General features: G+C 38.6%; 1 protein-coding gene across 1 annotated transcript; it reads right to left on the reverse strand.

Annotated features, from left to right (window-relative positions):
- Positions 1 to 131: 131 nt before the first annotated feature.
- On the reverse strand, positions 132 to 10,216 carry isy1 (ISY1 splicing factor homolog). Its single transcript, XM_057847060.1, has 10 exons — positions 10,089 to 10,216; positions 6,303 to 6,325; positions 6,158 to 6,209; positions 3,205 to 3,270; positions 3,091 to 3,133; positions 2,786 to 3,016; positions 1,639 to 1,761; positions 1,445 to 1,566; positions 1,284 to 1,376; positions 132 to 324 (listed from the first exon to the last, which is right to left on the reverse strand). The coding sequence occupies exons 1-10, from the start codon at positions 10,089 to 10,091 to the stop codon at positions 217 to 219; spliced, it is 864 nt and encodes a 287-aa protein (XP_057703043.1). The 5' UTR covers positions 10,092 to 10,216; the 3' UTR covers positions 132 to 216.
- Positions 10,217 to 14,295: the final 4,079 nt, after the last annotated feature.

Raw genomic sequence — 14,295 nt, forward strand, 5'->3', positions numbered from 1 at the left:
AAAGCATTGGAGACGCGTGACGCTCAAAGGTCTCAGCGGGTAGAAGTGTGCTTTTGGCTCCATTTTGTCGATTTGGATTCCATAGAGCATTTTTTTCCAGCTTTCTCATCGGTCAATCACTTGACGGCTAATAAGAAAGCAACATGACTTTATTGCAAAAGGCATAAGAATCAAAAAAGAAGCGGTTGCCATGACGATAAGACAGGTGAATTTCCATCAGAGTCCCAGCAGCGTTCGGGCTTCACGACTTTGTTGTTGCAGACTTTCGCTGGCGTATCGTTCCAACAACTCCATCTTCTTCCGCCGCACCAGCGCCTCTTCCACCTGACAAACACATACGCATAAAATTTAGTGTTTGTCTTTTGCGCGTCTTTCTTTGTATGATGTGCTTGTGTGGTGTCTGTAGTGTGTTTTGTTGTTGTTTTGCATGAGTATTATTTTCTTTCAAATCACACAACCACTATATGGGCCATTTTACATCAGTATATCGATAAGCCATCATGTGATACTTTTAAATATTTGGTGAAAAATGACAATTATGACAGCTTTCCCCCACTATTTTTGAATCTACATTAAACTGACTTGCCGCAAATGTTAAATGTGGTGTTGCACTGATATTAGCAAATACGGCACTACTAAGAAATAAAGTGCTGATGCTGCAGAATTTGTACTTTTCCAGATCTTGTTTGCCAACCGTTAGTTGCCCTACTCAAGATGGCTGCCAGCTACGCACGCCATTATAAAAAAGGAAAGCTTGTCACCATTCCCAAAATGAAGATGTCCAATCATTTCTGATGTGAATTTCAGAGTTTACCACTAGTCGATGTCTACTTCAAATTGATTTGATGTTTAGCACCAAATCAGGAACAGGAAAATTGCCCAAAAAAGATGAAAAAAGCGAAACACTTACACCCCCCCCCCAAACAAACTTATCACCGACCCCCCCCCTCCAATTTTTCAGTTCATCAATTTTTCATGAGTCACAGTTTTACATTTTTTTTCTATTGTGGTTTTCAGTTTTTTGGCCTGATTCGAATCTGGATTTAAATACCTAAAAAAAAAACAACAACAACAAAACACGATAAAGTACAAAGCAGCAAAAAACACAAACAACGCACCGCTAAAAAAGCAAACAAAAATGCAAAAAAAAAAAAAACGTGAATGAATGTTCCACATGATTGGACAACTATCATCGTCATTGGCACTGAGAGAGTTAATCTGGTGTGTTTGTGTTGTATTTTTTTGGTCCAAATTATGTAGGTTCTTAAATTTGTTCACGTCACCTCTTTCTGCGAGGGTACAGGAATGTGCGCGAAGAAGGCGACGCCGCCCTCGTCTTGGTCGTCTTCCTCCGCTGCTCCCTCGTCATATTCGGGCTGTAGTTGCGCAAAACAGCTGAATTAGTAGTGACCAAGTCACGTGACTCGTTTGAGGGTGAGCGAACCTCTATGACGGCGAGCGAGTAGATGCTGGGCTCGTCTTCTTCCTCCGCTGCCGGCGGTGCCGGCTCGCCCGAAGGAAGGCACTGGCGATCCGTCTTCCACTTGTGAACCGCCTCCGATATGGCTGTGAGGAATGATATGCGCGGCATGAGTTGGCAGCGACATCAGCCAATGGGCGGGACGGCGGCGGGCAAACCTCGCTTCTCGTGCCGCGTCTCCAGCGGAACCAGGATGCCGTCGTCTTCGTCTCGGTAGCCGTAGTACTCAGCGTCCACGTCCTTCATCAGCTCGCCGCGGGTCTTGCGGAGCTCTGGCGCCGCTGTTGCCACGCAAATTGCAAGCAGAGAAACCTTACATTTCTAGGGTGCTCATGGATTGCCGTTGACAGGGCCAAATTCACCCCTCTCAGTAAATCCATTTTGACTGAGAGGGGTGAATTTGGATCCCCATCAGACAGAAATTTATATAAAAAGGCTGTCAATCGTTTGTGCTACGTTTGTGCTGTAAAAAGTTTTCTTTGTGCTGCTACTGTTTTTGAGATTCTTTTATACTTGTAGGTCAATCCAAGGTCAACCAGCCCCCCCATTTTTGACTAAAATGGCGTCAATTGTTTATGCTTTGTTTGTCCCGAAAAAACTTTTAGTTGTTGCTACTTTTGTTTTTGTGATATTGGGATATTAATTTCGAGTGATGACGTCACTAGCAGATTTCAGTTCCACACTCACGCGGCTGAGCGTACCAACTCCCTCAAAAATAGTGGGATGTTCCAACAACTAGCCAAACAAATGGCACCACTTCGCTTCCATTTTGTAGTAAATGGGAGATATTAATGATATTAACCTGAGATATTTATTTCAAGTGATGGCATGACTCGCAGCACCCAAATTTAGGACAAAATGAACCCGAAGGGGTGCCCTACGTTTTGGCTAGTTGTTGAGACACCCCTCTGTTTAACTGGCAACATTTGTACGCTCCTTCAGCCTCGATGGAGGGGCTGAGATTGACGTCCTCACTGGAAATATGTCAATATCTAGAAAACAATAGCAGCATAAACTACATTTTTTACAGCACAAAAAAGCATAAACAAATGGCACTAATTCGGGTCCATTTTGCAATGAATGATTGCTGTGTAATGTCATCACTCGAAATTAATATCTCAAAAACGATAGCAGTACAAACAAAACTTTTTAGAGCACAAACGATTGACATAATTTTTTTATCTAAATTTGCGTCTGATGAGGGGTTCATTTCACAGAGGTCATCGCCCATACCCGCCAAAATGAATTGGAGGGGTAGCGGCACCAATGGCAGAGAAGGAGTTATTTGGACGTGAGTGTACGTACGTTCTTTCTCAAAGAGTTCCCTGACCCCGGGCAGGTCCCTGGCAGCCCCGAAGTATTTGTATCCCCGGTTGCCGGGAACCTCGCGTCCCTCGTGGTCCAGTATGCGGGGCCCAAAGCGCCTGTAGTTGGCTCCTCCCAGCTCCCGGATGCGGTACTCCCAGTGGCGTTTTTCCCTCAGCAGTTTGTTGATCTCGTCGTTCAGATCCCGGATCCTGAACTCTCCCAGACCCGCTGCCGACGGACGCAAACTCCTTTAGACGGGCGGACGGACGGCTTTTATATTGCGTCGGTCTCTTTCAACTCACCATTTTGGATCTGGGCCACTTTTTTGGATACCTCGCTGATAATCTGAAACAAACAATCTTACTCTAAACACGCGCCACTGATGCGGCACTGGCTTTTTGCATATACTGTGTCACCTGTCGCCTCCATTTTTCAGCCTTAGGAAGATCGCTGCACTCTGAGGCCAGGAAAGGTCGACGCTCCTACGCGAATGCCAAAGTCAAAAACATTACTGACCGCAAAAGCAGAAAAAGAAAAGACACGCTTTTAACTCAGTGGCCGCCAACGATGGCGAAAGACTGACCGGATCTCGTCGAAAAAATGAACAATTTTGTAGTGCTGCAACGATTAATCGATTGAGTAATTAAATTGGAAAAAGGCTTCGAATCAAATTTAGCTGCTTTGAGGATTCGTTTAATTAGGGTGGAGTTGTAATGGTTTGCTTTGAAAGTGTTTGCATTTAGTTTTATTGATTTGGGTGGATACACTGCCCTCTAGTCGCAATAGTGAATATGACATAACTTATCTAACATGGCTGGATCCAGCTGCTCCCTGTTAAGACTAAGATAAGGTTGTACATAGACTTCACTATCAGTTGACAGGACACGGGGCCGATCCATAGGGGGCCTATTTTCAAAAACTTAAAATTAAAATATTTTCAAAACCAAAGCTGACCTAAGACCAAAACAAAGACAGCTCCCTTAGGGACATATGAGTCTACATAGCTGCAAAATACAAAAATTCAAAGTCGTTCCCTAATAAAATCCCAATTAATTATATTTTTATACATGTATAATACAACTTTTAAAATGTATATTCTCAAATTTTAAGCTAGATGCAAAAAAAAAAAATAAAATAAATCAAATGCAGAGATAATGACCTATATTTTCAGGATCAATAGCAATATTGAACATATCATAATAAGTTTTTGCACAAAAAAGCAACTTTTTTTTTGTTTAATTTAGTGTAGGTTTTCAACAGCTAACAAACCACTCAATTTTCACATTAGAAAATTAGTACTTAAGGAAAGCATGCAGAAACATCTTAATTTTACTCAACAAAAGCAAAAATTGCATTTTTCCATGTACAATCTCAACTTATTTAGGTTGAATACCGCTATTGTGTAGCGATAGAGATACAAAATCCAACATGGCGGCCATCACAAAACAAAGAGCTTTTTAAGTTGAAAATTCTTGCAAATAAATGCTTAAATCGCGGAATTTCTATAGATATGAACGTAAAATAGTCTAGATTCTTGGTTAAAAGCAAAAAACGCAGTTATCATTCATTTGACGTAAATATGTCAAGCCAAATTTACAGCATTGTTTAATCCAACGTGGCGGACATCACATGACAAAGAGCTTTTTAAGTTGAAAAGTCTTGCAAATAAATGCGTAAATCACAGAATTTCTGTAGATATGAACGTAAAACAGTCTAGACTCTTGGTTAAAAGCACAAAAAAAAAAACAAAAAAAAAAACGGGCAGTTATCATTCATTTCCGAAAATATTTCAAGCTAAAGTTAGGCAAATTTTTTCCATTCATTTCATTGTATTCACAGTAGCCACGTTTACATGCTGACTTTTATTCATACCGATTCAAATCATTCCGAATGGAAATTTCACATCAGCTGTTTACATGTCACTTCATCTATTCCGATCCAGCGTTTACATGTGTCTGCCTTTATTCCGAAAGGACGTTTGACAACTGCCGTCTGACATGCCCAGATTAATCAAAACAAAGCGTCACGTTGCAAAACATGGAGATCGATCATCAGATCAGCTGCTGTTCTAACTTTTCGAGTGGAAACAAAACTTCAGAATGACACGCCGTTCATTTGAAAAGTTGTGTGGGTGCGCTGTGTGTGTGCTTGGAAGCCATGTTGCATGTGACGTTACTTACATCACCAAGTGACGTCACCACGTCAGTACGGAGCATGTGCAGAAAGAACGCAACCAGACACCATTCCGCTTCCCTGTTTACATGATATAATTTTACTTCTAATCGGTTTGGGAAAAGGAATATTCCACCCCTGTGAATCGGAATGAAATTCCATTCGGTTTGGGCCTGTTCATTCCGAATGAGGTGTTTATATGGAACACATTTATTCGGTTTGAACAAATATTCCGATTGTAATTGGAATATTTGGCTCCATGTAAACGTGGCAAGTGTTTCAAAGTGCATGCATGTTGCTAAAAATACATTAATTACCTTGAATCCTTAACCAAACCACTCTTGAGACACTCCTGCCTGCTTGTATGCAGAAAACCTTTGTCCTATTTCCACCTAAATCCGGCGATGGAACGCAGCGTGTGTTTGAGTTCATCACAGAGAATAGTGAAAGCCACCTCAACACTCTATGGGTCGGCCCCCTACGGGAAGACGTAGCGCAAAGTCGGTGGGAGTTGTCTTGTGAAATGATGGTGGAATCGATGGGTTGTAAGTTTTTCTTTGAGCTAATATGATTCTTTATGCATTCATAATTCAGTTTAGAGGCAGTTTCTTTGAATAAATATATGTTTGAACAATTTGTTGAGAGCATTGTAAAAATACGTTTTTATAGCATTTAATCTAGCGGACTTTTGCTATGCAAGTTAGCCAATTGTTCTTTTGTTATACTCCGATCCTCATTTATTAATTGTTTTATACTGTTTCAGCCTAAGTTCAGGTATTTTACTTTATTTTTAAATGCATATATTGTGAATATATTCTTTGAAAAGAAAGTGCAATTCTGCAGTTTGAAGGAAAAAAAGAAAAAAGTTTATTTTCTATTCGCATTAAATGCTCTTTTGAAAGTGCAATTTTAGCACGCCTTTGTTTTACATCTCCTAAAATTTATTCTGCAACGCATTATATGTTCCCGATCTGATTACTCGATTATTCGAACAAACTAATTGATAATCGATTACTTAAATAATCGATAGCTGCAGCCCTACAGTTTTGATGTTTTTAAGTTATTTCATAAACTAACATCGGCCGCCGATGACGTACATAGACGTCCAGTGATTTGGACTGGGAGGGGCACAATCGCCGCTCCAAATGGATCAGATGTCTATCGGCATCAATGGTAGATAATGAGTGAAGCGGTCACCTTGACTTTTCCCTCATCCAGCTGGGCTTGACGGAAGCGAGCCAAGGCCGTCCTGAAAGAAAATAATGCGAGTGGGATTTTGGAGTTCGTGCCGCATGCTCGGTTTTGCGTGTGTATGTCTGGCTTTGTGTGCATGTATACTCACATGGCCTTCTCAGCGTTTCGAGCCTGCGCAAAGACACAAAGGATGGAAATGCGTCAACACCAATATTCAAGATGATGTGCAGAGATGCCCAATTGGGCTGTTTTCAAAGACTCAAAGATAATTTTGGGCGAGTTTTAACACATTTCAGCAGTTTTGGAAACAACCGTTTGGATTAGTTAAAAAAAGTTAAACTTGTACGTCAAACTCTTTGAAGAATAGCTTCGTACACTGTCATTTGTGATTTGTAGGTACAGTGGGACCTCGACATACGATCTTTTCGAAATCCGATGTAATTTTTGACTTGCCATTTGTTTCCATATCTGATGACATTCACGAAACACGATGATTTAGGACAGTGTCACAGTTTGTTTTTCCCACAAGATGGACGCATCGCCAACATCGCCAAAGTAATCGCCAGCTTTGTCAGGTTTTTATTAACCCTTTAACACCGAACGTGTCGGCAGCGCCGCGTTTACGCATGTCGTCTTTGAAGCTTCGTCACGCTGTAATTACGTCATCCACGTGCCGCTGGTTGGTCTCATTTGAAAGTGCGGAAGTTGATGTCCACACCAGTTTTTTTTTTTTTTTTTTTTTAAGTCAATCGACCAAGAAAAACGGGAGATAATGTCATTTGAGTTTTATAGTTTTATTGCACTCATAAATATGCATTAAAACGCTGCATGGACCATGTATCTATCTCCATATTTCCATCATTTCTTGTCCTTTTTCAAAACCGAAAGCAGCACAAAAGACTACATATCCCAAGAGCCGTTGTGATGTCAAGAAGGGCGAACCGAATGTCGACATTTTTAATAAATTTCCGAGCGAGGCGCCAACTAAGGAAAAGGAGGCATTCAAAGCAAGCAACGGCCGGTTGGATTGAGCGAGCGACTTTGAAACGTGCAGAATGAATCTAAAACTAAATTTAGCGCAAGCTAATGCATTATTTCATTAACTCAAGGAAGAAGATGAGCCGTATTTGTCGTTGTTTTCCTGGGATGAGTCGGCGCCTCGTGAGTAGAAGTGACAGCAGCGCGCAAACGGCGAAAGAGTAGGCTGTGTGACGTTGTGTGTGACGCAGCTCCGTGACCTGTTCATGCAGAAGCTTTATTGAGTGTGCAAAAAAAACAAACAAAAAAAAAAACAAAAAAAAACAAAAAAACTTTATTGGGTCGTATGCCAGAAAATTTTGAATTGAACTGAATTACTTGTCAATATTTTTGAAAATACTTTTTTTCAATGTTATATATATTTTTTCTTCACTATAATCTTTTCAATTTTTATAAAGATGAGTGTTCGAGAAGCTTGATTGCATGTACGTATATACTTTAGATACGGTGATGGGTATAATACCTAACACCACAAAGAGATATCCTCCAAACCCTTTTTGTGTTAGATGATATACGGTATTAGAGCTGAAACGAATACTCGAGCAACTCGAGTAACTCGAGTTTAAAAACTGATCCGAGTAATTTTATTCACCTCGAGTAATCGTTTATTTTGACAGCGCTAAGCATCACGTTTTGCTCGGACTACTTTTAATGCGGGACAACGCGCTGATGTCACATGCGGAGAGGAAGAAGGGAAAAAAAAAAAATAAATTACTGCAGCGGACAGCCGCTACAAACGACGCCGACGTTGCTAAATACTAGCCCGCACGATGCTAAGTTGGTAGCAGGTAGCGTCTGATGAGTCTCATAGAAATCACATGAATGTTGAACTAGATGCAAAATGACAGACTCGGCCGCGTGTGGGCAGCGTTAGTAAACAGCCGCCGTCTTAAAGCAGTAGAGCGCTAAGCGCTAATAAAGAGCGCTATGCGCTAATAAATAAGATTAACGTTACTGTCACTACTAGCTCACGTAATGATAGCCCTGCGGAGGGCTAGGTTTCTATTAATTATGACCACTGTCGATGCGTGGCTAACGTGTCTTACATACAGGCTTTAACATAACATAGCATTGTGGAGTGATGAGGGTGTAAAATAAAAACTTAATAATGCTAACTATCAATTTTAGCTCAGTAGTCACTGCTGGATAAAACACCAAGTAGCACTGGTCCCTAATGTGCTCCAATACAGCCTGTATTGTACATTTATTTTGAACACTGCAAAAACTCAAAATCCTATCAGGACTTACAGTTTAGACTAACTTAAAACTTAACAAGAACTTAAAAATGGCTTGACACAAATAGAAATTCAATTGAAACACGTGGGAAAAATCCTAAATTATAAGTGATGCGTGTAATCAAGCGTAACGGCATTTTTAGGTAAGATATATATATATTTTTTAATAAGATAGGTTTTTTGAGTGAAAGCAGTGAATTAGTCTTTTTTTATTCTAGTTACATCTGAGATACAATTGTTGGCTGTTTTCAACAATATACATCGAAAATAAAAACATTGATTGGCTGAAAATGGTTCAAGATTAGATGAAATGTCTTGTTTTCTCATGTATATTTATAATTGCTCTTCACCTAAAAATATATGTTTTTATCCGATTACTCGATTAATCGATAGAATTTTCAGTCAATTACTCGATTACTAAAATATTCGATAGCTGCAGCCCTATACGGTATTTTTTTTTTTCTCGCCATTTTTCACTATATATAACCTATTTTAACCATAGTATGTGTAAAGGCCAAAAACACCTATGAACATACTTGCTGTTTGTGTTGAATTGTCAAACATAAAACTATTCAATCTTATTTTTTTCTATTGAATGTTCATCCTAACAAGTTGAATAAATATTATCAAGCTTCAAAACGGTTGGTCGAGCATGTTTGGTTGTCAATGGGAAATCAACATTACAAATTTTGAAAAAAATATTTTGGGATTTTTTTTGTCTTTTTGGGTCCAAAATGTGGATTATAATTGGTCAGTGAAGAAAACAACAGTTTGGACATGAAGTTCAAGGTGTCCTTAAAAAAGGGACCCAAGTTGGCCATTGTGAACAACTTTTTCTTTGAAATATAAAGGCAACATCAAATGCGTGCAAATTCGGCCAAAATAGGCTTAGGTGTTAAAGGGTTAATCAACAGCCTACTAACAACAACATTAATAAAAGGCTTGAGTGTTTAATGAATCCAAAATATATGAAAGTCTAATGTTTATCAGTACATCACAGAAAATAATCAACTTTATCACGATATGCTAATTTTTTTAGAAGGGCCTGTATATATCGTAGTATACAATAATATTAATGCTAGATTTTTTTAAGAATTGCTTTGAATCATGTTGGAAAGGTGAAGTCAGTATTCTGAATCTGTTTACATTCCATTCTTTTGCACTGGTTAATGCTATCAGCATTTGACTTCATTGTTTGTGATTTATTATTGTTATTTATGTGTTTATTTGTACTTTAATAATCTAAGTGTTCCAAAACGTTTTTTTTTCTGAATTAATAAGCGTCAACAAACATTTAATTGCTAAATTCGTTTAAAAAAATATACATTAGTCGACTAATCCTAAAGCTAGTCACTTGAAGTCACTACAAACAACAAACAAAGTAGGTAAGAACTCGGCTATGGTGCGCACAACACCTCATTGGCAAATGGGAGGATTAACTTTGAATGTCCTTAAATGCCCAACAAACTGGACTAACACATTACACTCATCATTTCGAGTTTTGACGAACATCGGAACGCATGCCTCGTAACGGGATAGTATTTAAAAAATGAATGCTAGCGAGTTAGCTTGTTTCATTCTTGTTTTCGTCGTATTTATTTATTTATTTATGGGGGGGGGGGGGCAGGCCAAACAAAGGGACAATTGAATGAGGTCCTTACCATTGCCGCCGCGGATCTTTACACCTTCTAAATAAACTAAACCTTCAAGATGAAACTGCACACGCCGACAAAACAGGAAACGGTGGTTTCCGCTGTATTACATCCGGCTTCTCGATTAAAAAGACTGCCATCTAGAGGAGGGTATGGGGATAGAATAGTGCCAAAAGAAGTGAAGTTGTAAAATGAAAATTAGCCCTGTAAAGTGACAAGTTTTAACTTGTAAAACAAAGAAAAAACACTTGAATTTAAAAATTTTGCGTTGTAAAATAAACATGAAAAAACACGAAGGAATAAATTGTTCTACAAGTTGTTTTTTTCTGTTTGCAAGTTTTTTTTTTTTGTTCTACAGGTGTTTTTCTTCACTACGGGTTAAAAATGACCAATTACCAGTGCACAAGTTTTGTCACATTCTTGTCGAGTTTTATGAGCCAAGATGTTACTTAAAATTAAAGAAATCCCTGTACAATGACTAATTTTAACTTGTAAAACAAAAAACAACAACTTGTAGAACAATTTGTTCCTTCTTGTTTTTTTCATGTTTATTTTACAACGCAAATTTTTGAAATACAAGTGTTTTTCAATGTTTGACAAGTTAAAATTTGTCATTTTACAGGGATAATTTTCATTGTACAAATTCACTTCTTTTGGCACTATTCTATCGCCATATAGTCCTTTTGATTTCATAATAGTAATTATGAAGGAACTATTCACTATTCAAACTAGGAACTATTTTCTCCTCCAGAGGGAACTCATGCTCTTTGAAAGAATAATGCCTCATTTATGTAATCTTTTTCTCTCATTGGAATTCAATCTTTTTTATATTTCTTTGGCTTAATATGGTTATATAATGTGTTATTGTACAGTATCATTATAACTAGGGTTGTTCCGATCATGTTTTTTTGCTCCCGATCTGATCCTGATTGTTTTAGTTTGAGTATCTGCCGATCCCGATATTTCCCGATCCGATTGTTTTTTTTTTTGCTCCCAATTCAATTCCAATCGTTCCCGATAATTTTTCCCGATCATATACATTTTGGCAATGCATTAAGAAAAAAATGAATAAAGCTCGGACATATATATATTCAACATACAGTACATAAGTACTGTATTTGTTTATTATGACAAAAAATCCTCAAGATGGCATTTACATTATTAACATTCTTTCTGTGAGAGGGATCCATAGAATAGAAAGACTTGTGACTTTGTATATTGTGACTAAATATTGCCATCTAGTGCATTTGTTGAGCTTTCAGTAAATGATACTGTAGCCATGCCCAAATGCATGATGGGATGTATAACCATGACTGTGCGTAGTGCTACCAATTGATATATCTTCTCTGCGTTGGGAAATAACGACGTGTTAAGAAATAGATCAAGTGCTACCTTGCTTCTCCACATTACTTCCCATGATATTTCTAATCGTAGGGAGAGGGATTGTAAGGCTTTAGCCAATTAACCCTCCTGTTGTCCTCATTTTCTGTATACACCCTGTGTCCTCCGGGTCAAAATGACCCGTCTTCACTGAACCCCCAATATAAGCAGCTTAATTGAATTTTAAACACCAAATTTTATTTTTCTTGAAGAAACAGCTGCTGTCCGAGTTCATAAGAGGTGAAGAAATTGTCACATGTCACATTGTGACCCCTCAGTCCCTCTGTCACATCAAGCACAACTCGCATCCCCTGGTTCTTCTCTGGGCATCCACCGGTCAGCTTCCCGGTATAGACTTGCATTTTCCAAGCATAGCTTGATTTGGCATCGCAAGCCACCCATGACTTAATCCAACATTTTGCTGGCTTGCTGGGCATATACTGCCAGAAAGGACAACGACCTTTGGACAGAAGACACCAGTGATAAGTATCATTGTCACAGAAAACGGTCAATGAAATTAATAGTGAAAATCACTTTTATTACAAATATGAAAATGAATTACCTCTAAATGGAACCAGTTGCTCATCCACTGTTACGTCAGGCCCTGGATTGTAGAGGTAGGGCAGCCGCTCCACCCACCTGTCCCAGACGTGTCTTATGGCTGCAAGTTTGTCTGTCACACGTCTAGCTGGTCTTGACTCACGGTCATCAAATCGTAGCAGTCTTGAGTAGGTGTGAAAGAGTTTAAGTGGCATTGTGGCTCGGAAAATTGGCCTTCCACTCTGCATCCCATAGACTAGCTGCACCCTCATCTCGGGACCTGTATACACCTGCTAGGATTAGCAGCCCTAAGTAGGCCTGCAGGTCAGTGTCATCAATTTTTTTCCAGCTGTCTCCATATTTGTGAAAACCCTCCAGATTTGTCATTTCCAGGATTATTTTTTCTATTGCTGGTGTGATAAACAGGTAGAATGTAGAGACAATGTCATGGGCATGAGAAACAGCATACCGTGTGGGTCCTGGGGTCATCTTTATGATGTTTTGCTCTGCATGCCTGCCATGTTGGTCATATGCTGCTGAGGACCATGTTATTTTGCCATTTTTTGAAAAGTCTCTCTTTCAGCTTCAGGGTTTTCTTCTTCTTCTGAAGATGAATTATCATGCTCTGGGTTGTATTCTTCCCCATCTTCTTCTTCTGATACATCCTCCACTTCCTCTTCTGAATCACAGTTGTCTTGCTGGACATCTAAAAAAATCAGCTCTAGAGCCTCCTCAACATTATAATGCACACTCATGGCTTCAGCACAGAGAATGTGGGGTTCTGCCATCTGCAGCACCTTTATATCCTTTGGAAATCCACAGAAAAAAAGCTTTGCAGTCTGCGAGAATGGCACCTATCTTGTGTTGTTTACGTCTGATACTGTCTTGTTCACATTTACAACTAATTGATCTGAGACTGATCAAAGGCACATAAGTCTACGAGAACACCACCTGATTTGTCTTGTTTACTTCTGCTACTGATTGATCTGAGACACAACAAAAAATTGTAACATTCTGTGGTGTGTAAATGACTCTGTGACCTTGATTTCAACTCTATTTGCCTCACGGGTCATTTTGACCCGAAGACCATCTTTGCAAATTTTTTTGTACAGCTTAGTTGGAAATGTGCACAAAAGCAACATTTCACTTTTTCTGCTGTTGGGGCCAATCTAGGAAAAGTCATAAAATTTTAATTAAAAAAAAATTTGTTTAGGGGATTTTTTTTTCGTTTTTAACACAGCAGCGGGTCATTTTGACCCGAGGACAACAGGAGGGTTAAAAAAAGGCCTCAAAGGCTTTCATAATTCACTCTACTCATTTTACGTTGCCTTTTATCTTTCTATATAGGTAAAACGGCGCCATTACAGATTGAATGCGACAATGCGTGAGTGGGTCGTGCAACGCATGCATTAATTGCTATAAATATTTTAACGTGATACATTTTTTAAAAAATTAATTACCGCCGTTATCGGGATAAATTTGATAACCCTACCTTAAGCCTAAACTAAAGACTCTGGATGAGTGTAACATATTATGTCTGTAACGTTAAATACAATTAGAAAACGATTTAAATTAAAAAAATATATATATATATATATTAAAAAAGGCATGGCCGATATTTTTTTGCCGATCCTGATACTTTGAAAATGACATGATCGGACCCGATTGATCAGGACATTATAACAACAGTTCATATACATAACGTTAAAAAAAAAAAATGCAACAATTACAGTTGTAATTACAAGCAGTTACTCACAATGGTACTCATTACTTGATTATTCTTTTCACCAAATATTTTTTTACTTGTACTTGGGTACATTTTTTGGACTACTTTTACTTGAGTAATATTATTTTGAAGTAATGCCACTCTTAAAACGTACAATGTTTGGCTACTCTACCCACGTGTTTGTGCGTGGAGTGAATCTTTGGAATAATCTGGAAATGCAACACAAGCAATGGAAAACTATCTGTGTATTTAAACGGTTGATCAAATTTATGGTCTGGTCATAGTATAGTGATAGTATAGTGTCTTAATTACATCAAAAATCTGTTTTGTAATGTGTGCTGGTGTTTTCTTACCATTGCTGGTATATTGTCCGTTACCATTGTTGTCATTTGTAATTGTTTGTCCTGTGTGTGGCCTTAACTATTGTTGGTATGGTTTTACTTTCATTCACCATGTTGGTGTGAAATTGGTTTTGGTTTGTGTGATACCTGTCGTAACTTCATCAAAAGGGACAAAATTGGTTACAAAAATTCAAGATTGAGTTTTTAGTTGCCTACATTATGGAAGGAT

Source organism: Corythoichthys intestinalis, chromosome 9 (assembly GCF_030265065.1).
Source record: "Corythoichthys intestinalis isolate RoL2023-P3 chromosome 9, ASM3026506v1, whole genome shotgun sequence".
Lineage (NCBI taxonomy): Eukaryota > Metazoa > Chordata > Actinopteri > Syngnathiformes > Syngnathidae > Corythoichthys > Corythoichthys intestinalis.